At 42.7% G+C, this 23502-nt stretch overlaps 2 protein-coding genes across 6 annotated transcripts; one reads left to right on the forward strand and one right to left on the reverse strand.

Annotated features, from left to right (window-relative positions):
- Positions 1-10449: 10449 nt before the first annotated feature.
- On the reverse strand, positions 10450-17721 carry cbx5 (chromobox homolog 5 (HP1 alpha homolog, Drosophila)). Of its 2 annotated transcripts, none has more exons than XM_080734270.1 (5): positions 17609-17721; positions 15355-15561; positions 12505-12745; positions 11950-12050; positions 10450-11839 (listed from the first exon to the last, which is right to left on the reverse strand). In XM_080734270.1, exons 2-5 carry the CDS (start codon positions 15483-15485, stop codon positions 11698-11700), a joined length of 615 nt encoding a protein of 204 aa, XP_080590396.1. In that variant the 5' UTR covers positions 15486-15561; positions 17609-17721; the 3' UTR covers positions 10450-11697. The 2 variants fall into 2 exon arrangements, with proteins under 2 accessions (XP_080590396.1, XP_080590395.1); XM_080734269.1 differs by lacking the exon at positions 17609-17721 and adding an exon at positions 16218-16404.
- Positions 17722-17998: 277 nt separating this feature from the next.
- Positions 17999-22390, forward strand: hnrnpa1b (heterogeneous nuclear ribonucleoprotein A1b). Of its 4 annotated transcripts, none has more exons than XM_080734260.1 (12): positions 17999-18127; positions 18705-18821; positions 19527-19673; positions 19762-19972; positions 20069-20158; positions 20239-20349; positions 20446-20508; positions 20692-20739; positions 20851-21030; positions 21171-21347; positions 21794-21866; positions 22062-22390. In XM_080734260.1, the coding sequence occupies exons 1-11, from the start codon at positions 18008-18010 to the stop codon at positions 21856-21858; spliced, it is 1329 nt and encodes a 442-aa protein (XP_080590386.1). In that variant the 5' UTR covers positions 17999-18007; the 3' UTR covers positions 21859-21866; positions 22062-22390. The 4 variants fall into 4 exon arrangements, with proteins under 4 accessions (XP_080590386.1, XP_080590387.1, XP_080590389.1 ...); XM_080734261.1 differs by having other exon boundaries at positions 21794-21861; XM_080734263.1 differs by having other exon boundaries at positions 20851-21015.
- Positions 22391-23502: the final 1112 nt, after the last annotated feature.

Consider the following 23502-nt stretch of genomic DNA (forward strand, 5'->3'; position numbering starts at 1 on the left):
TATTTTTCTTGGCTAATAGAGGCATACGTATGCCGCTTTCCATTGCTCCAATGGTTTTTTTGCCAGCGGAGTCTACTGGCTCTGCTGGGTTTTCCAGTCGTATCCCCAGCTCTTGGTTATATCCCGAGTTATCCGAGCTGTCTGTGATATTTGCCGTTGTATCACTGTGTAGGGCCTTAATGCTATCATGATGACAATGCATTTCAGGGCACACAAGCGATGAGATATGGCAGAGGATCCATGCTGTGGCAGAAACATTTTAAAATCTTCCCTTTCCTGAATGTTGTCTGCAGGCTGGTTTGCCATGATCAGCTTCTCCCACAGAAACAACATTCTAAACCAAACCAGGTGGGCAGATGCCATAGGGGAGAGGTCAAAAGTGGAAACACATGATGCAGTCTTTCTTCTCCTCTTCCTGCTCCTCTTCCTCTCATAACCGCTTGCCTGTTTAAAAAAAAAAAGAAAAAGAAATGCTCTGTGCTAAAATGGATCATTAAACCTCCCAACATTGCTTATGTAACGTGTATTTCAGTTCATAGCAAACAGATTTCGAACTAGGGCACCACAACTGCGGTGGAAATTACAAAAGGGAAATGAGTGAGTGTGTGTTTTCTTTTTTCTTTTTCCTTGGGGGGGCGGGCAGACAGGAAGATGGAGGTTAGGGGGGGCTACTAGAAGGAGGAGGGGAGGGGATAGAAGGAGGAGGTGTCCATGTAGTGGAGAGACATCTGTTTGGTCTGCTCTGCTTCCCAGATTCTCTCACGTTTTCTGGATTCCTGCCACACTGGCTCTGCCTGGGTTTATAACTGGCCAACAGATGAGATGAGGGACTCGATGTTTAGACACAGGCCGTTTGGATGAATTGGCTCATATGTGTGAGAGATCCTGCAAACGCGGCCCTGCATCACCTTGACGCGCTTAGAAGTGCGACACCTACGGCTCGTCATATTTCACTAACATGCTGCCATGAATCAGCACACTGGCCATCTTCCTCCATTTCGCTAAGTTTTATTACAAATTTGTTTACTGCTAATCAATGTAATGGACCGGACTGTGAGCGCTTGAATGTGTGTTTAATGTATATATCCTGTGGACTTCGGGAGTTGACAGGCCCCTTATAAGGATAGTGGTGATAATACTGAGCTGTAAAACTTATTCATGAACCCTTCAAGAGGTCTGCTACCCAGTGTGGTACAACATTTTATTCCTCATTTTATGTGCCGGATTTGTTATGCATTGTGGCTTTATAAAGTATTTATCAAGATTTTTATAAGACACTAAAAATTGTGATTCAGCGTTAGGGCCACCTTCCATGGTAGACCTCGTGTGTTGTTGAAAACCAGCTTTTCTAAGTCCAGACCTTTGTGGGCAGGCGTACAGCATTTAAAGTTGTGCCAGGACTATTCCTTGTGGATCTATTAATATGCACTTCAACATCTCCTGTTGAAATAAATACCACCCTAGAAAATCCTGGGGATTTGATGGACTCTCTGAACTCTAATCCTTCATGGAAATGGCACAGACCTGAAACTTACATTAATTTGACATCCTACAATTGAAATGTAGGATGTGCAGACTGAGACAGATGCGCCCCTTTTCTTCTTCTATGCCAAAATGGGGCTGTCACAGCTGGGCTTTTCTCACTTGGTTATAAGCCTCGCAAACTGAACCTCAAGCGTATAATAGCTCACATTCATGAACGGTGTAACATTAGATAGTTTATGGACGGTGCTGTATTATATCGAGACTGACTGTGGCCAGTGGCTGGGGGAAAGAGAATGCTGTGGTCAACGTTGGGCCACAGACCGATGGGGCTCAGAGCTGTTTGAAAGGCAGCCTCTGTACGTGTCTGTCTTGAATGTTAGTGGATTAACGCTAGCCACACATATGGCTACACTGGGAAACTCAAGATGACTTTTAATGTAAAAGGGCGCCAATAAGTCGCTGTCATAAATTCAGGGACACATGCTCTCCGTAGCAGCCAGGCGCATTTCCTCCGGGAGGCCAGGGCTGAAGGACTTTGTGATGGAGAACAGGGGAGCAGGTGGGCGCTGTGTGGGCTCACCTTGCCTCTCCAAGCCCCCTAGATATGATCGGTTGGTTTATACTGCATTGCACAATGGTGCTTGTCGACAAGAACTGAACTTGAAGCTGATCTCCAAGCTGTTAGCTTAAAGATCAGTTTTCGTGGGCAAGCGACACGTAATAATACGGAGTGTAAATTAGGTTTATGCTGCCAGCTGTGGCCTGCCTCAACAGAAGCCAGGGTGCAATGTGCAGCAGGTCAGTATACAAGTGGTCAGTCAAAGCCACTGGTCCTCACTCACTCCACACCAGGGGTCTTCAACGTTTTCAGGCCAAGGACCCCTTAGCTCTGAGAGAGATGAAGCAGGGACCCCCACTACATATTGTATAAAATTGTGTTGCAGATTAAAAACTTACATGGATTATTACAGTTTAGACTTGACAGCACTATCATCTGTGTAGGTTGGATTAATGTGTATTTTCATATTTAATGACTTGAACTGTCAATAACTACTATAGTCTGCTCTTCTTTTCCCTCTACACCAAACTTCTGTTCCAAAAAATAGTGATCTACAAGCTCACAACGTTGTGAGCTTGTAGATCGGCTATGTTCATTGGCTATGTTCATTGACGATTGGCCAATATTCCACTAAGAATGCTAGGGTTCAAGTGATCAAACATGATCACACAAAGATTTGGCGGACCCCCTGTAGTAACTCTGAGGATCCCCTAGGGGTCCCGGACCCCCTTTTTAAGACCTCTGCTACACTATGCTGTGCTCTATGTGGTGATTCAAAGCCGACCCTGCTGAGCTTGCATTTTCCACCACAACAGAACCCCATTCTGTTACATCATTTTCCTCCAAATTGCTTTGAGCTGGTAACTTGGGCTTGTCTAATGTGAATTTCCACATGGCAAAGGGGATCCGTAGTTGTAATGCAGACACTGTGCAGCGACAGCCCCATTCACTATGTGTAATTTAGCAGCGGGGGACAGAGAGCTAATCTCGCAAGAGAGCATAGTCCCAATTTAAAATCAATCAAGACTCATTTGGTATTTTAGAGCCTCCACTTGGGCTGCGCTGTAAATAAGAACCAGGTTGGAGAGGCACATATTGTTCTGTCTGGCTGGTGTGCAGAGTAGTTATTAAATTAATTGATGGATTCATAGCATTTTACTTCAAAGTTTCACATTCATTTTCATATTAACATCGACCTTTGGCTAATCTTTTTGTTACAGCACTGAAGGTAATTAGGCACAATTATGTCACTGGATAATTTCCAAAAATGTATGGAAGAACTGACACACAAGCAATCATTTGTGGTCCAGTGTGGTTTTCAATACCGCAAAGAAAAGCAAGTGAAATGGAACAAGCAAGGATAGAAAAGTTATAGTGTTGGAATTCGTAATCCAATTATCTTATTGTCATGATTAAAACACTGTGCATGTGGGTTGCATATGATTTTCTGTCTCCAATCACGAGGACTTACTTAATGCGTTCAATCTTTTTTCACTCTCTCTCTCTTTTCTGCAAATTAATTTATGGTCTAATTACAGGACAAGCCTCCAGTTATGAAGGAACACAAATCACTGGTCCTTACCAGATGGCAGAAAAACGGCACAGGATAATTGAAAATCTAGAAGTGGATCAATATTTAGAAGCCCAAGGTTACACGAAGTATGACACTACTATTAACATGGAAATATGATGCATTACACCCACAGGCAAATTGGCTTCCATTATTTGATGGTGGATGGATGTGGAATGGAATGCCTCTAGTGTGGGCTACTCAACAACATATCCATGCTCGCAGGGATTATCTCAGGATAGCAAGCTAGTAGGCTATATAGCAGTGTTTCTCAAACTTCTAAATTTTCAAGGTTTTCCCTTAACTCTGACAGTGTACAAATGGACCTGTTAGCGTCCATTTGGTTCCATTTGTACACTGTCAGAGTTACAGACTTGTATGGGTCCATTTAGACCCCCTAAAAGGAACCCACAGAGTCCCTGGAATCCACTTTGAGAAACACTGGGCTATAGGATAGCTGTGGTGTAGATAGCTACAGTATGCTAGCTTCACCATCCTCAGGCATGAGCACAACCATCTAAAACACTGTTGTCAAACTGGCGGCCCACAGGCGATTTGTGGCCCAGATAGAGGTCCATTGCGGCCCAGCAACATAAATTTGTTAATTCATACTATCTCTAACGTCTAACCACGAGTCGCCTACAGCTGTTTCAAAGGCACGATTTTAGATTCTAAAACCACACAAACGCAATTATATGATATTCATGTACACGCTCGCAGATGTTTTGGTCATACCACACATCACACACACACACACACACACACACACGCACACACACACACACACACACACACACACACACACACACACACACCATTGGCAAATGCTACGTGTGGAGCACGAAGTCTGGACACGTACTCTTCGGGTTTACCCCGAGTGGTGTGAGCCTGACCATGGCATATAGTCTACCTCTGGCCCACCCCACCTTCCTCTAGCATTTACCTCTGGCCTGTTAAAAATTATATCAGCTCATGGAGGGCAAGCATTAGCATTTGCATTTTATTGGAAGCATGGAGATTTAGAGCAGAGGATATATCAGCTCTGAGCAGACAGAATTAGTTAACAATGCATTACCTGCCTTTTATGGCAGCTATAACTCTTTCCCCCCGGTGGGGGAGAGGAGATGAAGAGAGGAGCGCGGGGTGGGGTGTGGGGGGCAGAGGGGCGGCGGAGGGTTGGTGACGAGAGGTGTGGCGCGGTGGAGGGGGATGAACACTTAGAATGAAGAAGCTTTGTCTCTGATGCTTTACTGCACATTAAGTGTGATAGCCACCCAAATTAGAGCATCACGCCGCAATCACCTTCACACGGATCAGCGCGCCGCGCTAAGGGATGATGCGCTAGTCATCACTGCAGACCTTTGTATCTGGCTGCAATGGCGAGCTGCAGACATACAGCTGTCGAGCAGCTGTGTCTACCTGATCTCAGCGTGAGGAAGACTACATCAAATGGCATCAGTCGGTGTGACACTCATGACTTATGACACTTGCGGCGATAGGTTTTCAGTGTTCCCTGGGGACACTTCCTGAGCTCGGCAAAGCTTGAGTTTTTTCCCCTCAAATAAAACGAAATGATGCATTTATGGATTGTGTGTGTGTGTGTACGTGCATGCACGTGTGTGTGTTTATGCACATTTGTTTGTTTGTTGGTGTTGTTGAACAAGCTGTGCTACATTGATGAGGCCCAGTGCAGCAAACTCTTCCCATGACTCTCAGACACAGCTGCACAGTAGCTCCCTGGGCACTCATTTGGAGTAATGTGCTGCAAGACAACCAACCTCTGCAATTGGCAATACCCTCTGGATCTCATTTGCACTAAAAGTTACTGGTGTTGCAGAGACTAGCTGTGCTTGAAGAGTGGTGTAGCTGCCTGGCATACAAAACTATCCTTACCCATATTAGTACACAAATATATATAACTGCAGTTTAACAGCAACTATATTTGAGAATAGGGATGTCCCAATCGGGACTGGTGATCGGGTATAGGATCGGATCGGGGTGAAAAAGATCGGATCGGAATTGGGAGTAGTAGTAGATCAGAATTTTCTTTTAATGTATGTATGTATGTATGTATGTATGTATGTATGTATGTATATGTATATATATATATATATATATATATATATATGTATATGTATATGTATATGTATATATATATATATATATATATATATATGTATATGTATATATATATGTATATGTATATGTATATATATATGTATATGTATATATATATATATATATATATATATATATATATATATATATATATATATATATATATATATATATACCGGTATATATATATATATCGGATTGGGAAAGAAAGGGATCGGATCAGGAGCAAAAATATGTGACCAGGATCGGGATCGGAAGCAAACAAACGTGATCGGGAAATCCTTATTTGAGAATAAACAATACTGTCCTGTTAATTTATAAGATGTAATTAAATAATGGTACAGGTAAAACAGCAGATGGTTAACAAGCACAATTGACAAAAGAAAATATCCTCTCGATATCACAATTACAAAGCACAGTCAAAATGTTACAAAAGCTCAAGACGAAGTTGTCTAATAGCAGATCAATGGGCAAGACTGTCACGGCTAATGAAGCACAGACAGCTCGTTACTGAGTGTGTGATATACACACATTCAGTTGCAGCACTGTCCTATGTCTGTACTTTCAAAAGTCCAGGTTTATTTATCTTTTAGCTTGACCAAGCTCTGTGTATACCTGTGCACAGGGGTGTCACAAGGGGGGGTGGGGGGGAGTGGGACTGGGTTACCAGGGCCCAAGGTGGAGGGGCCTTAATTTTTTTATACTTTAGCTATTGAAAAATAGCAGATATACAAGCTCACAGCGAGCTTGTAGATAAGCTATTTTTGAAAAGTTGTGAAAATTTGTGCAAATCTTTGTAACTCAAATGTTGCTTCTGGGGGGTCCCTGGAACGAAATATTTTGAGATGGGGGTCCGTGGCCAAATATATATAATTTTGGGGGTCCTTCACATGAAAAGGTTTGAGCACCACTGACATAGAAACAGAACATTCAAAGACTTGCACAAATTTTCATGATTTTTCAAAAATAGCAGATCAACAAGCCCACAGCACGGCACTCGATGCCACGCTGTGAGCTTGTATATCTGCTATTTTTCAATAGTTAAAGTATCCAGGGCCCAGAATTTGGTGTGGCACCCCTGCATGCCTTGCCCAGCTTCTGCCTCTGTGTTTACCACACACACACACACAGCACAAACAGAGCTCCCCTGGGTGCCACTGCGGCTCTCCTAACAAACCCTACTGGCCCAGGTTTGTCAGCAGACAGCTCCAGGCTCCATAAAATAGCCTACTGCTCACTCCCTCTGCTGGGCTTTAATGGTCCCAGGGGCTGGAAATTTACTAGTGACCTTTGCATTCCATTTGGAGTATAACAGTCTTTTTTTGCAAGGAAAATTCCACCGCCCTAGACGTAACTATGCAGCACTGTGTATGTGACAAAGAGAGAAATTGGTAGAAAGAGGGGAGAATAGCACTGCAGTTTGTTCCAGATATTTTTTTACTTACACTGCAGCATAACATTGTTTCTTAAATAATAAAGTTTAGTATTATTGATGTACACAGTCATCTCAGGATACAAATTATGATTCCCTCAGCATAACCAAATATCGTTGCTGTCGGGCAGAAACCTTGTATCTCCATATGTAAACTACAGTACCAATGGTAACCATTAAACCATTAACCATTAAAAAATCTCCTCCATCAATAATATTGGACTCATTGCAAACAGACCACTAGGGGGCGAGCCCAACTTGTTTGAGATATTTTTGGAGCGGTGAAAGTGCTCCCAATAGACAGGTATGTCTGTGGGTGGGTGGGTGGGTGGCTGGCTATGTGGGTGGGTGGCTGGCTATGTCTGTAGCCTGGCAATACCTTGAGTGGCCACACACAACACACAAGTTAAAGGAGGGGCGCTGTTGTAGAGGCACACACACACAGCTTCTATGGCACTATTGTGCAGACTAGACACACACACACACACACACACACACACGGTATAGCTGCTCAGATTCACCGCTCCACTTCGAACTAGGGCTGTGAAAATGTGCCAAAAATAGCATTCGAATATTCGGCCGAAAATCCACCGTTGATTCGAATAAATTCGAATATTCGAAAATATCGAATAATTCGAAGCATTCGCAATTCGAAGCTGTTTATTCTAATCTTTTTTTTTTTTTAAGAAACCTTTTTCTTTAATTATTTATTTTATTTGCATTGTTATATTGCTGTTGGTGTACTGACATATTAACGTGTTTATTATTGTGATGTGTTATCTGCTTATTGTAAATCGCTTTGGATTAAAAGCATCTGCTAAGATGCCTAAACTGTAAACTGTAGAGACAGTCGCGGTCGTGCAGCCAGGTCCGCGTTGGTCAGGGACGTGCCGTGCAAAGAATGTTAAGAGAGGCAGGGGCTGACATTTCTAAAAGGGCATTTTGGCGGACAATTCTCTCTTAAAAGGGCAGGGGCTCAAGCCCCGTTTGATGTCTGTGTGCACGCAGCTGCCAGCATAGCATCGTCGTTGCGAAGCGTCACACTCACAGCAGCAGCCTGTGATGGAGTTGGAACAGCCACGACATGAAACGAGCAATTATAATCACACCAATGGAGTATGTTTTGGTTTGAACCAAATTAGGTAGTCTACAACTTCTACAAGAGTGTGACGGAGGGAGTTTTACCGTGGCTGCGTGCGGGGAGAATAACTCGTGAGAGAAGAAATCCATGCTTTGTGTTTTTCGGTGGAGAAGTCTCGTTGTCCGGCTTCCCGTCACTACCAAATGCGTCGCCCGTTTCAGATAGACTCGTTAATCATTCTGAATCAAGTTTAAAAGCACTGCAAGGCGAGTGCATCTCTCCACCGTCGGAATGGAGAGAGCTCCCCTCCCCTGCGCGGAGCGGACGACGGCCATGCAGTGACAGTGTGAATGGAAAGTTAAGCAGCTGGAGGTTTATTCTTCGCCGTATGACGGTGTTGCTAAATAGGCACCCTTAATGTACAAGCCCACAGCGTATTGGATCAGTGACGCATTGTGGACTTGTAGATCAGCCCACTTTTGCAGCAGCTAATGGAGACTTCTGCCTTGCGAGACCAGGGACCTTTTAACGTTCCATGCGCCCAGAATCTCGCGAGAAGTGCGGTAGATTTTTTTTAATTAAATATAAATTAATTCGAAGCTCAAGATTTTACTTTCGAATATTCTTTTATTGTTAACATTCGAACGAATATTCGAATAAAGAATATTCTTTCACACCCCTACTTCGAACCGAGGTTTGATTTTTTGAAAACCTTATGCCCCACCACCATGCCAAAAATCTAAAACTTGTCACCAAGTGCATGATTTTCACAAGCTATTAAAGGAGTAGTTCACCCCCAAAATGACCTTTTTTTCTATTGATTCATGCCATGGAGACTAGAGTTCAATAATATTTTTAGTTTTTTGTCAAAAAATTTGATAAAAATAAATTACCCCCATTCGTTCCGGATGGGGACCCGTTTCGAAACGGGTCCCCATCCGGAATCAATGGGGGTAAATTTACTCGAATAAAAAAAATATATATATATTATTGAACTCTACTCTCCATGGCATGAGTAATCAATAGAAAAAAAGTCATTTTGGGGGTGAACTACTCCTTTAAGTGTGTGTGTGTGTGTGTGTGTGTGTGTGTGTGTGTGTGTGTGTGTGTGTGATTTATAAATATTGAACCAATGAAAAGCATTAACAAGGGCTTGTGACAAAATAATTACTACATTGGATCCATTGGAACACAGGTATTTTTGCCATTTCTTAATAAGGACGGTTTGGACTTTCCACTTGACAGTGATGGTATGCTGAATAACCAGCAGATTTTACAGGAGAATACAAAAACATACAAAATATATGCAGTTTCAGATAATCTGTGTACCCTTTAAAGATACACATTTTCCCCGCATAGATCATGAGCTGCAGTGCATTAGTCCTGTCCATATATATTACTCATTCGTGTCCAACAGCACCATCTGCTGAGTGCCTGTAAATAGTGCTTGAGTGATCAGTTCAAAAACAAAATGAGGATAATTGAACTGGGTTGATTGTCATTATGTAGGGGGAATCACAAATAAATGGTAGTGGTGTTAATTATCCCATTTATATACTGTATTTAAGTCTATTGTGAAGCATGATGAGAACAAATGGTGTCTATTGTAGCCTACTTGTTTCAGACATGCTATTGGACCGGTTCAACGGGGACAGTGACACCAACTGGAGTGTTGTGGTTAAGGGTTGAAACACTGCAAGGTTTGGGACCACCATCCAGGCTAAGGCTTTATCTTTAGAAAATGGATTATAATCTGCATCTTTGACATATTTATTAACTGAATGTCTCAAACCTTTCAAAAAAGAACTACTTCAGTCATGTTAACATTGAAATACTTTTATTAAAATTTGACACTATACATGTGTGGATTCTTCAAATCCACATAAGGAATGCAGAAGCCACATCATTTGTTGCCAATCATAAGTGACAAACATGAGATCTACGGTTAAAGACTGAACCATTCTCAACCCTGACATCAAGCTTCGAATCCCACTTTTTTTAAAGTGATAATTCGGAGAGGGAACAGGAAAGTGTAGTCTTACTGTTGCAAAAGACCCAACTTGTGTTGGTCCACAATACTTAATTTGTAACATTTTAAATGCAGAATATTTCAGAGTACAAGTCTAGACTGTGCAAAGTAGGGTCCACAATGTTCAAATTGTTCATCCAAACATGAAATGGATAATGATGGAGATGGTCAAAGAGTGATTTCAGCTGTCTTTAATTTGTCAACATAATATCAAGGACAAATACTTAAATGGCGTGTGTATGTCACCACTTTAACACCATAAAGGAAAAGGAAAACATTGTAAAAACTGCAGAAACTGTTAAAATGCATTGTTTATAAACAATGTTTTACTCATGTTAACCACAGGGTGGCAGTCTGATACCTGGCCATGAAGAATGCTGGTTTTAGTTTCCCCTGGAAATATGCAATGAAGATGGTTGTAACCGTCCAATTGTTTAATTACATGGAACAAAAACAGTATTTTGACAACTATACCATTCAAAAAACTAAATTCTGCCATTGCCTATGCTGACTCAGTGAAGACTACATTCCAAGTTTCAAACATGACCCCCCTGTGCTTGTACCAAATAAAACCCTTAATGACAATCATATCCCATAAACACTAAAACTTCACGATAAAGACGTTTAAACAAGTCAAAGTTGAATACAAAGCAAAAAAAGCACAAACCCTCCCCACCCCAGTATCTCTCCCATGTCCATCGCATTCCCATCATATTGGATCATTCTGGGCACGTTAAAAGGACAGCTTCACCCATCTCCAACCTAGAGTATCTACAGTACATATAATTGGTTCTCACTAATGCTCATAAATGTACCATTTAGTTCTACTCAGTTTGCCTCAAGAGGGCTGTGGACAGTTTAGAAACACGCCTACCAGTGACATCAAACAAGATTAGAATTTTGTATTAACGCTTACAATATAGCAACTTTCCATAATTATAAAGTTGGCAGTTTCCATTACAGGGATGAACGACAAGAGTTCCAGATCACATTCTGTCAGCCCAAGACCGAGTTTGTAGAAGGAGAAGAGCATGAGCACAGGATCACCAGCCGGATCAACCTGGTGGATCTGACAAGCAGCGAACGCTGCAACACTGCACAGACCAGTGAAAACCACCTCGGGGAGGATGCCTCATACGTGGGTTTCTGAACTGTCCACAGCCCTCCTGAGGCAGACAGGGTATACAAAATGGTACCATATTGAAATGAGTATTGGTGAGGACCAATTATGTGAAGATTTTAAATGGATGACGTTGTCCTTTAAGCTCTTGTAACTATGAGAGAGGCTTTATGACCGGGGCAGTCCATTTGTGTGTGGTACTGCGGTTGGACATGGTCAATAAAAAGGATGAGCGGTTTGGGTGTGAAAATGTCTGTTGGTCCTGGAGTGAAGTGGACCAGTTTCCCGCCTGAGTTGACAAACTCACACACTCACAGCATCTTTCTCCTTCTTGTCACTGTCTTCATGCCAGGTGAGACGCTCCTCATAGAAGGCTATGACAATCTGTGGGCACTTAACATTGGCCTCTTTGGCAAGCACAAGGTCAGCCTCATCGGAGTCCTTCCTGCAAAGGATGTACAAAAGTGTCAGGCTGTCAGCTAAATGTCAGCTAATGCAAACAGAACCAATATCCAAATGCTAACTAAGGACATCCAGATGTACAACAAAACCTACCACTTCATAAGGAACATGAGATCTCCACATGAATCAGTGGCTCCAATGATCTTCTCTGGTTCAAGTCCTCTCTCAAAGCCTCGTGCGACCAGGACTTCTTCCTGAAAAACAAAAAAGGAAGGATCTTCATAAGCAAGTTAAGTGGCATGGTGAGATCCTTTCAACCACTCATGTTGCACACAGTCTATGTAAAAACATGTTTTACTTAAAATATACAAGCAGATCAAAATAATTGGAGTTTGTTATGCCCAAATTATCGTGGAATAAATGTTTTATACATCAGTTCTTTGTTGATTTCAGGTCCATAAGTTTCAGCACTGGCTGTAAGTCAGGTACCACACATATACAGTTGTAGTAAATTGTATTTACTTTTACAGTTTAATAATGTTTAAAAGTGATGTTAAAGTTTGACCTCTCACCAGTTTGGAACTGAAACAGGGAATCAATCAAATCCTAATGATACCCATCCCTACTAAACAGGGAATCACACCAACACCAAGTGACCATGGATCATAATATAATATAATTGACCCTTTTGCAACATCTATTACTTACTTCTTTCTTCTTTTTTGCCTTGTTCGCCACCACCTCCTCCTCGTCATCTGAGTTTTTCCTCTTAGAACTACTGGTTTCTTTGTCTTTGGTGCGTCCCGTGGATGCTGGGCTAGCTTTAGCCCCTCCACTGGGAGTGGGAGTGCTGGGAGCAGGGCCACTGCCTTTCTTGTAAGTCTTCATGAACTCAGAAATGAGTTCGGGGCAGTCGAGATTCTTCTCTGGTTCCCAGGTGTTGTGTTTCCTGTGTGGGATTGGAGGAGAAAGTCAGCAACACACATAACAAAACAAAAAGCCCAGTGGCTCAGGAGGCAGAGCAGCCATTGGGAACCGGAAGGTTATCAGTACGAGCCCTGGGCTCCCCCAGAGATAGTGTCGAAGTGTCCTTGAGCAAGACACTTCACCCCTAATAGTCCGGGAAAAAAAACTGTGATTTTTGGCTGAACGTGGTTTCGTCGGTAAAAGTTTTTTTCTCAACTGATTCTTGTAGCTTGGGGTTACCTCTTAACACATGGGCGGCCAAGGTTTATAACATTTATAGCTGTTGCTGGTGCCACCATTGACTTACGTTATGTTTTGATGAGCCCCGCAAGCTTCGTGCGTGTGCACGTGCGTGTCCAGAGAAGATTGAGGAGGTACTCCATTTGTTTACAAACGCTCGCGAAACTCGCGGTAAAAAAATCGCGGTAAATTCGCGGTAAAGTGTCGCCGTGAAAACAATCAGCTCTCTGCCTCCATGGGGCTGTTTTTACCTCATTCTCAGATAAAGCCGTTCTAATGTTTCAAAGTAGAATCTAAAGCCATGTAAAATCCTTCCGTGTGGGGAGAGACAGGGGGCTTCCTGCCCTGGCTGGGTGACGTAATGGATTCAGGGCATGCAAAGGGAAGCTGCGGTCTCGAAAAGTTAACTATTTGTTGACTCGTCCCTCGACGATATAACTTCCTGTGGCAGGGTGACATCTAGTGGCCATAACTCGTCCCTGAACGCGTTTGGCTCCCCAAGTGTTAAGGATTCAAGAGGATGACCAGTGATATCCATTGAGCATTTTTTATTATTAACCCCTTAATGCCTGAAACATGGGCTCCCATTGACTTTCTATACAGGAGGAAAATACCCAGAAAAAGATTATTTTTCGGGGTATTTAAGGAGGATCTGAGGGGTCTAACTAGGGGTTTGTCATGATGCTGAATCCATTGCAGGCATTTGTTTTGCACAAAAAACATTCAGTGGGCTAGAAATAGCCTCAGAAAACAATACACGTATGGGTGAGTATTCATGTTAGTCGGAGGCCTTAGGGTTTTTTTTCTCGTGCTAATCAGTCTAAAAGTGCAACATTTTTCACAGATTTAGCTCAGGGCATGCTCTAATGATTTAGCTAGGTCGGCGACCTTCGGGGTCACCACAACACCCACAAAACTCTGAAAAGTGATGACTCATCACTTTTCATCACTAAAGTCGATGGGAGCCCAACTTGATTTGGCCGCTGTGGCGACCCCGAATGTCGCAGAATCGGGCGCCCTAGCTAAATCATTAGAGCATGCCCTGAGCTACATCTGTGAAAATTTTTGCACTTTTAGACTGATTAGCACGAGAAAAAAAACCCTAAGGCCTCCGACTAACATGAATACTCACCCATACGTGTATTGTTTTCTGAGGCTATTTCTAGCCCACGGAATGTTTTTTGTGCAAAACAAATGCCTGCAATGGATTCAGCATCATGACAAACCCCTAGTTAGACCCCTCAGATCCTCCTTAAATACCCCGAAAAATAATCTTTTTCTGGGTATTTTCCTCCTGTATAGAAAGTCAATGGGAGCCCATGTTTCAGGCATTAAGGGGTTAATAATAAAAAATGCTCAATGGATATCACTGGTCATCCTCTTGAATCCTTAAGAGGTGACCCCAAGCTACAAGAATCAGTTGAGAAAAAAAACTTTTACAGGCGAATCCACGTTCACCCCCATTTTTCCCGGACTCCGTCGCTAAGCCTCACCTACTCAACTCGCACGGTCTGGCAAGCCCTGCTTCCCTCTCACCCAATGACTTTTGACTGCCTTTTCCCCATGTAAATAAATCATTTCAGGAGCAAGAGCTTCAAAATTTCTCCTAACTTTAGTCAACAAGGCCTGCAGTAGACTATGCAATGGAAAATGTGCATGACTTAATTTCAATAAACTAAAAACACTGGGAAATGTTGGAGGGAGAAACAAATTAATACATTTTAACGTGCAGAATCTCAACAGGCCAGCACAGCAGCCGTCAACACATCAGTATCAGATCACTGCATATTTGTTTGTTATACGATTTGCACATTTGATAGAATTACTGTGATCAGTATTATTGCCATCACCTGGGTGGGTGAGTCATGTCCCTGATGTGTTCAACAACACAGCCATGCAGCCTTGCAGTTTTAAGCTTGGGGAAAATGCACTCTAAACCCGTTTTCTGGGTACATGGAATCTGTTGTTGGGTCATGGTCACCGTTGCGTTATCGTGGTATTCCTACTTTTACCATGATGTTGCAAATGACAATGGCATGCTGCCAGTTTAACCACAGTTGCTAAGCTAGTATTGTACAATCACTTTTGGGGGTGGGGTAGGGAAGGGTCCATTGCTACAAATGTGCCATGCATGGTTTCCTCTGCCATTGTGTATGAATTTAATGCACTTACTCACTATATAAAGCGACATGACAAAAGGCACCATTCACCCCCTCCCCCAAGGCTCACTTGTCTCCATAACAGAAATAGCTGATATACACACTGTTTGTTTATCTGAAATGCACTCCCAGGCCAGAATATGTGTTTGAAAAGGGTGCACAATGTAGATCTAACAGCGACGTGTCAACTTACTCAGAGTATCCTTTCCATTTCAGGAAGAACTCGACTCTGCCTTTCACCACTCTCCTGTCGAGCACTTTCTCGACCACATACTCCTCTTCCTCGGAGGATGAGGACTGGTCTTGAGACGACTTCTTTCCCATGGCGACGTCGGCTTGCTGCTCAACGTTGTGTTTCAATTAAAACAAATGGCACTTCCGTGTACAGGAAGCAGGCAAACTGTACGGCAGAGGGGTAGATAGAAAGATGGCATTAATTTTACATAAAAAACAGGACTATGTTAGTAAGAAAACGTAAATACAATAAAAACAAATCCGAAACAAGCGTTTTATCTTTTATTATTGACTTAAATGTGACCTGCTAGATGTGGCTGGCTAACTAGCCAACTCGCTAGCTCAAGCTAGCAAAGTGAGAAAACACACCTTAAAAGAAAAAACGCAGTTTACTTGTATCACACCACAAGTAATGCAGAAAACGTGCAAAAAAACAAACCACCGTTACTAGAATCGAGGCCAATCGGGGCTTAATGTTTTTACCAATTCAGGCACGTGGAAAAACAACCATTGCTTGCGGAAGACATTTAGCTCTATCGGTTAGCATACAACCAGGGCTAACTAACAAAGCAGATTAATGTACACTTCGTCGTGTGGATCTTTAGGCAAACGTCGCGCAATGCACCTAGATCTTGTTTAATCGGATACAAGTCTAGTCGACACTGTTTTCGACTACAAATCGGTAGTTTTTCGGCCCCAGAGGCCAGTAAAAAAATAGAATCTAATAAACAAACGACACACAATGGCGCTGCCAGTGCAAACTGCACGCTGCGACTTGAGGTTGATGAACCTTGTTTGTGATCAAATGTGCATGTTTCTTACCCCTTTCACTGTACGCAGTCGTTTCGCGTTGTTGACGCCGAAAATGAACCGCCGGCTCCCCTGTTTTATTCGATCGTTTGTTTCTGTTTTAAGGCCTGAAAATGGAAATGCAACTAAACAAGCTGTGATGCGCCCGCTTGCTTGTGCGTAAAGAAAAGCGCGCGGTAAGTACGCACAAAGAATGACACGCCCCTCCTCCTCCTCAGACCCTGACCCACATGTCTTTGTCCCATAGCTCGGAGGGACACACGAAAATGTTTTGTTTTTTTAGCAGTTTTGGAAAAGGTACTCACGTTCTTTACTTGAGTAAATAACATAAATACTGCAACGTACGTATAAATATTTTGTTACAAATAAAAGATTACTTGAGTAAAAGTACAAAAGTGTTGGTATCAAAATGTACTTAAAGTACCAAAAGTAGTAATGAGTAGTGCTCATTATGCAAGTTTTCAAACTGTATAAAAATCTTTTGAAAATAGCAGATCTTAAGTACAGTACTTGAGTAAATGTACTGTAAACTACATAAAACTTAACTTCTCTTTTGAAGCTGTGGTCTAGAAAGCAAATAGGCCTTTCGATGAATTGAGTAGGCTACAAAGGACCCCAATGGAAAGAAGCCATAGGCTTTCTTGGGTTTACTTTAAAATCCTCTTAGTTAGCACTGTACTTTGCTGTGCTTTTTTTGCAAACTGCTAATGAAGTATTCAATCAATCAATCAATCAATCAATCAATTAATCAAGATAGATAGATAGATAGATCACGACCAAACTCTTCCAAGAGCACAAAGAAAACAAAAACAAAACAAAACAAAACACAGGCCTGCATTTAGCTTGGTGTTTTCAACAGTCTTATCAAGCTATGCTTTTTTTGCAAACTGCCAATGAAGTATCAATCAATCAATCAATCAATCAATCAACCAACCAATTAATCAAGATAATAGGTGTTTTCAACAGTCTTATCAAACAAGTTTTCTATAATCTTTGAGTCTTTATTGTGTTTATATCGACTTAATGTTCTGTGAAGTAAATAATATTGTACAAGCATCCGATCCAAGTCCAACGTCAGCTCTGTGGTATGAAAAACTAACTTATTATAACCCATTAGGTGTGGACAATATAATTCTCTGCTAATGGCTGTCAACTCTCAAAAATCAAAGCAAGATCCAATATGGCAACAATTGTATCCATGACTTGAAGTTGAAAGGGGCTGTGGACCTGTGCGATTGGCCAGATATACCACACTAGCTATGGGATCTGTTTTGTATCAAGAAGTCTTTTTTGTGTCCCTGTTGTGTTACCCTATAGTTCCGCACGCACGGTAACACATCTGTGTTGAATAATAACAATAACAACATATTGGAATATATGTCTCCCCAGAGTTTAATACATACGTGTTATTGTCCAGGTATCATGCCCAATATATTATGCTCCGCGGCACGACGGTCTCGCGCAAAGAAAATAGCCGATCTACAAGCTCTCAATGCGTAGCGTCCGCGTCGCGTCGTGAGCTTGTAGATCGGCGATTTACTAGTGTTCTCTCTGACGAGACCTCTCTCTATGCTCGGTCTCCCCTGGTAGCCATTTTGATGCGTAAAAGTCTCCGCCCTACAGCAAGAGTGTATGGCTGCAGGCCTGGAGACACCTCCCTCAGCAGTCACTGTCGACGACGTGTCATTGGTTATTTGGCGGTGACTGATCGCCGCGTCGTCCAACCGCCTGCGATGTGAACGGTGACGAGCGACTGCAGCGGGAAGTGGCGACCAATCGGAGAGCGAGCGAGGCGTATCTTTATGCTACATATTCTAGTTCTCGGGTGTCGTTTACTCTGTCGCACATCTACAACCCACCAGCGAAACGTCCGACCAGCACAACACATCACAGCAAAGGAAGAAATCATGTCGAAAGGAGAAGTAAGTGTTGTTTGTTTTCCCCGTAATGTGTTTCTCAATCACGTTTCAGTTGGATTTTATTTAATATGGTCTTCTAGTGAGTGCACGACGTGGGTAAACCGCCGTGCTAACATGTCGCATTTATCTGCGAGCAATGCATGCCGAGGCCGCCATCTTAAAAGAAAGAAGCAGGCCTCGTGGCCTTTGTTCATGTTGTAGTAGTGTGTTGGAGGCCATTCATGGCTCCGTGTGTTTTAGGCAAAACGTACAGTGGCTCGCAAATAAACGTATTCCTCGATATCCCGGTGAACAAAGCTACGTTATTAGCATGCTAATAACGCTGGTTGTTCAGCGTTCTATCCTCCACTAAGGAGCCGCAATCTGGTAATGGCGGCTGCATCGATTTCTCCCATCTCCACCCTTGTCTTGGCCTTGTATTTGCTTTACTTGATTTGCAATTTTTTTTTTATTCCTACGTGTGCCCGTGCAGTATTCCATTTCAAATGGATTGAATATCTCCGGGTGACCTTTGTGCGTTTCATCGATCACGCTGCTAACAGGAGTTGTATGCATTCATTCATTCATTGTCTATTGTTAGGCCCCGCGAGAGCCGGAGCAGCTCCGCAAGCTGTTCATTGGGGGCTTGAGCTTTGAAACGACCGACGAGAGCCTCCGAGCCCACTTCGAACAATGGGGAACCCTTACAGACTGTGTGGTATGTTACTCATTTGAACATTTCTCCATTGTTGTTTGGCTTATACACAAGTAGTGCTAACATTTTTGTTGTGTGTACATGGTACCCCGATTATTATAAGCCCCTACCATAATGCATAGAAATATAAGCCCCAACCATTTATAATGTATAGCAAAGGGTTATAACTATTTTGACCACAGTCACATCAAGACTAATGCTGCACACACTGAGAGAAGCCAAGCTAATGGTTGGCTTGGTAATTCAATGTATGTCTATGCAAACCAGCTTTAAAAAATGTCAAGCTTTTTTCCAAGCTTGGAAATGTTAAAAAGCTGGTTTGCATAGAGATTACATTGAATGACCAAGCCAACCATTAGCTTGGCTTTTCTGTATGTGAATCAGGCATCACTCACTGTTAAAAGTGAGTCCTTATCAGGGCAGACAAATCTGTACTTCGAAAATGGAAATTGCATAACTAAAATGAAACAAAATCAAAGGAAATCTATGGTACTACAAGGTATGCAAAAAGTGTACAAATATAAACATTTGACAACATTAGTACATTTTGAGTGATAATGTAGCATTTGTAACCAATGTAACCTGAGGCTGATTTTTACAAATCCCAAGCCTTTTGACTGTTTCTATACATGTGTAGCTAAAAGGACATGTTTTAATGGTTTACAATTAATGAGGATTGTATTGAAGATTTTAACTTCTTTGCCACAGGTAATGAGAGACCCACAAAACAAAAGATCCAGGGGCTTTGGTTTTGTCACCTATTCCTCAGTAAATGAAGTAGACGCTGGGATGGATGCACGCCCTCATAAGGTTGATGGAAGACTGGTAGAGCCCAAGAGGGCTGTATCCCGAGAGGTAATTTAGCAACATATCCATCAAGATCTTGTCTGTAATTTGACGATTGCATTGGCCGTGTCTTATGCTGTGTTATGTTACATCACAGGACTCGAGTCGACCAGGTGCCCATGTTACTGTGAAAAAGATCTTTGTTGGCGGTATTAAAGAAGACACAGAAGAGTCACACCTGCGAGACTACTTTGAGTCCTTCGGCAAAATCGAGGTCATTGACATCATGACCGATCGTGCCAGTGGTAAAAAGAGGGGATTTGCTTTTGTGACCTTTGATGACCATGATTCAGTGGACAGGATTGTCAGTAAGTAGGGTGTACCAATAAATATCAATTTATTATCAATAAACTGCTATTGTTTTACGCTTTGCTCTAATTTCTCTCATTCTTCTGCACCTATAGTCCAGAAATATCACACAGTCAACGGCCACAATTGTGAAGTAAGGAAGGCCCTCTCAAGACAGGAAATGCAGAACACTGGTATGGAAAGAGGTGAGCAAAATTCCAAATTAAACGCAGCTTGCTAACGCGGGCGTTTTTTGTATGTTGTGTTAACACTGTTTTTCTTCCAGGTCGTGGAGGCGGCGGTGGCGGCAGTTACGGAGGGAGGGGAGGATATGGAGGAAATGACTTTGGCGGTGGCCGTGACGGTGGAGGATACGGAGGATTTGGTGGTGGCCGAGGTACGTACTTGTAGGATCTTCAGGTCACTGCCAGAACTGCCTGTATGCACGCCAGGATGCAATTGCATCATTTAACTGATGTTTTGCTTGTTTCAGGGGGTAGAGGTGGTGGATATGGTGGTGGAGATGGCTACAACAATGGATATGGTGGCGGAGATGGTAGGTTTTAGTAAACGCTAAACAGTCTTTGTGATAATCCATTTTCAGTTCGAGTAAACTGTATTTGTGATTAACTAGTTTCAGTTGATGTTTCATTTGTTTGGCTCTGCGGCACATTTGATTTGGAAATGCATGCATGTGATTGTTGTGATTGTGATGTGTTTCCTGTTCAAACCTATGTAGAGCCAATCAAACGAAGCTATGGGGGAAAAGATCTGGATCAGGAAACGGGTATGCTACCTTCTGAAAAACGTGGTGCTACTGGGAAGTTGGTGCACAGAGCTGAGAGGCAGCAGTTCTGCTAATGGCTGTCAAGTGTACTTAATGGCATTTATGTTGCAGGTGGCTACGGTGGCGGCCCTGGTGGTGGATATGGGGGTGGTAACCGAGGCTATGGAGGAGGAGGTGGCAGCGGCGGCGGTTATGGCAACCAGGGTGGTGGAGGAGGCGGAGGCTACGGAGGAAATGGGTATGACAGCTACAACAATGGCGGCGGAAACTTCGGAGGTGAGACTACTCGCGGTGAGGCAATCTTTTTTTTTTTTCAACCCCCACACATTTGCCTGGCCTTAGGAGTTGTACAGTGCACCAGAAGGATTTATCCTAAAAGTTGTCCTCCCCTCCTCCCCCCCCCCCTTTTTTTTTTTTTTTTTAAATTGCAGGAAGCTTCGGAGGTGGCAGCGGTGGTGGTAGCGGTGGTGGCAGTGGCTACAACGATTTTGGCAGCTACAACAACCAGTCATCCAACTATGGCCCAATGAAGGGAGGAAGCAGCTTTGGCGGCGGTGGTGGCGGCGGCGGCGGCGGCGGCGGCGGCAGGAACAGTGGCCCATATGGTGGTAAGGATGTCTGATGGGCCTGTGTGGCATAGGAGAGAATATCTGATTGTGCTGTTGTGACTGACAGCAACTGGATGTTTACATTTTGGGCATTTAGCGGAGTCCTAATCTAGAGCGATCTACAATAAGCAACAGCACAAGGTAATGCATAGAGATGGTATCTAAAAGAACCTATTGTCAGTCTAACATTAGAATAACCACAATCTGTACATCAAATCTACACACACGAAAGGATGCCCTGGAATCGGTCCATATGAAAATATTATCTTAATTACATTTTAGCCTTAAACAGATAAGCCTGGTTATCAAGGGTAGGCAAGTGCTTAATTACATTTTAGCCTTAAACGGATAAGCCTGTAATGGTTATCAAAGTGCTGTGGGTGTCTTCAGGTGGATTCTGAAGAGAAGGACTACTGTAAGATAAATGTTTGTCTCTGTTGCCTCAGGTGGCTATGGAGGTGGCTCAAGCGGTGGCAGCGGCTATGGCGGCGGCTCTGGGCGACGATTCTAAACGGTGAGGTAAGTGTCCAGCTGCATGCCTGGATTGACAGGTTTCCTTGTAAATGAATCATGATGACATCCATACTTAAATGTAATGTAGTCATTCTCAGGGATTTATTGTAACTCGGATCCAAAAATGAATTGACTGTGCATTCTCAGGATTATTCTAAGTCAGTGCATAGTTTAACAATGTTGTTCCATATTGTTCAACAGGACTGATTACTTAGGAGAGGAGAGCAAGGAGAGGAGAAGCGAGAGAAGTGACAGGGCAGCTGCAGGTTTACCTCCTAGATCTGCTCAGCCAAACAGTTGTGGCAGGTTTCAGCTGCTACAAGAAGAGATGTACATTAGAAAAATCATGGAGGGTCTTCAGAGAACTTTTTGTCAACCAGGATTATTTTATATTTTTATGTTTCTGGAAAGCAAGCATTCCAATGAGGTTTTATGTAGATTTTCTTTACTTTACTAGTCTGGTTTTATTTTATTTGTGTATCTGCAACAAAAAAGCAAGTTGAAATAAACCACCTTCAGTTTTTTTTAAACCATCGAGTGTTCTTTTAGGGGTTGGGAGAGGGTGGATGGGATTTGTCAGAATATATTGGATGCCCACAGTGGTAATTATTTGCGTATGAGTTGGTGTGAGAAGATTGTGTGAGCCCCCATGTTGAAACTTGAGTGAATGGTGAATTCTTGGACAGTAATTGTTTGAGTGAGGAGGAGTAAGGTGCATAGGGACAACAAATGCATTTGCAATACATACTGTAGAGCACAGATGCATTCATCTGAAGGGCCCATCACTTGCACCGACTCCAGAGTTTTTTGGAAAGATCATCCGGACGAGGCTAGCTTACATGCAAAGTCTTTTGAGGCTAGCCATGGAAGCCAGCTGAGGGTGAGAAGTAGCAAAACCATCGCCAGAGAAGCAGGGGGAGATGAGAACAGAAGGTATGTAAGACTAGCAGGTACAGCCAACAAAGGGCTTTAAAGCTGACTGTAGGACAGGTAAGAATGGACTTCTCAAATACTGTTAGTTAATCCTTTTTGTTAAGTAGTTGGTAGTAAGCCGTTAAGCACACTAATGTCTTGGACCTTTGAGCAAACCAATATTTTAACTGAGTATTAACGGGCCTCCACTTGGCCTTGCTAAACATAATGTAGGGTGGCCCACAATGTCCGCTGTGTGTTAAGGTGAAAGCAAATACATTAACTGACAACGGAGAACTTTAGGAGGAATAAGAGCTGGCAATTCCGTTTACCAACTGAATATTTTGTTGGCTTAACATAATGTAGTTGGGACAAAGTACAGTTTGAAACGACAGACCATCTGGTAATTGTCTTAGTAGTGTGTATGATTGGTCAACGTGGTGTTTTGAACAGGTTCTAGCAGCGGTGCTTTGAATTAGACTAGTTTCAGCTGTTCAAAGGATTCTGTCCTGACGCTATCCTGATTCCGATTGACACTGTCCTGACGCTATCCTGATTCCGATTGATACTCCTGTCTGGAAAGTGAACATGTTTCTCTTAATGGATTTGCTTTTGAATAGACCTTGTAGGGCCACCGTAATGCATGCTGCAAACGGTAATGACAATCGACATTGACACATTTTTCAAGCTTTACTTTATGCCATACTTATTTGTATTTCTTCTGCTTTAC

The sequence above is a fragment of the Nannobrachium achirus genome, assembly GCF_963921795.1.
Source record: "Nannobrachium achirus genome assembly, chromosome: 9".
Lineage (NCBI taxonomy): Eukaryota > Metazoa > Chordata > Actinopteri > Myctophiformes > Myctophidae > Nannobrachium > Nannobrachium achirus.

Coding starts and splice junctions, on each gene's coding strand:
- cbx5 (XM_080734270.1), bottom strand. CDS start 15,485: ATGGGAAAGAAGTCGTCTCAAGACCAGTCCTCATCCTCCGAGGAAGAG. Junction 12,051..12,504: donor AGGCAAAAAAGAAGAAAGAA/GTAAGTAATAGA, acceptor TTTGTTTTTCAG/GAAGAAGTCCTGGTCGCACG. Junction 11,840..11,949: donor CTCATGTTCCTTATGAAGTG/GTAGGTTTTGTT, acceptor CATCCTTTGCAG/GAAGGACTCCGATGAGGCTG.
- hnrnpa1b (XM_080734260.1), top strand. CDS start 18,008: ATGCTACATATTCTAGTTCTCGGGTGTCGTTTACTCTGTCGCACATCT. Junction 18,822..19,526: donor GAACCCTTACAGACTGTGTG/GTATGTTACTCA, acceptor TCTTTGCCACAG/GTAATGAGAGACCCACAAAA. Junction 20,740..20,850: donor AGATCTGGATCAGGAAACGG/GTATGCTACCTT, acceptor TTTATGTTGCAG/GTGGCTACGGTGGCGGCCCT.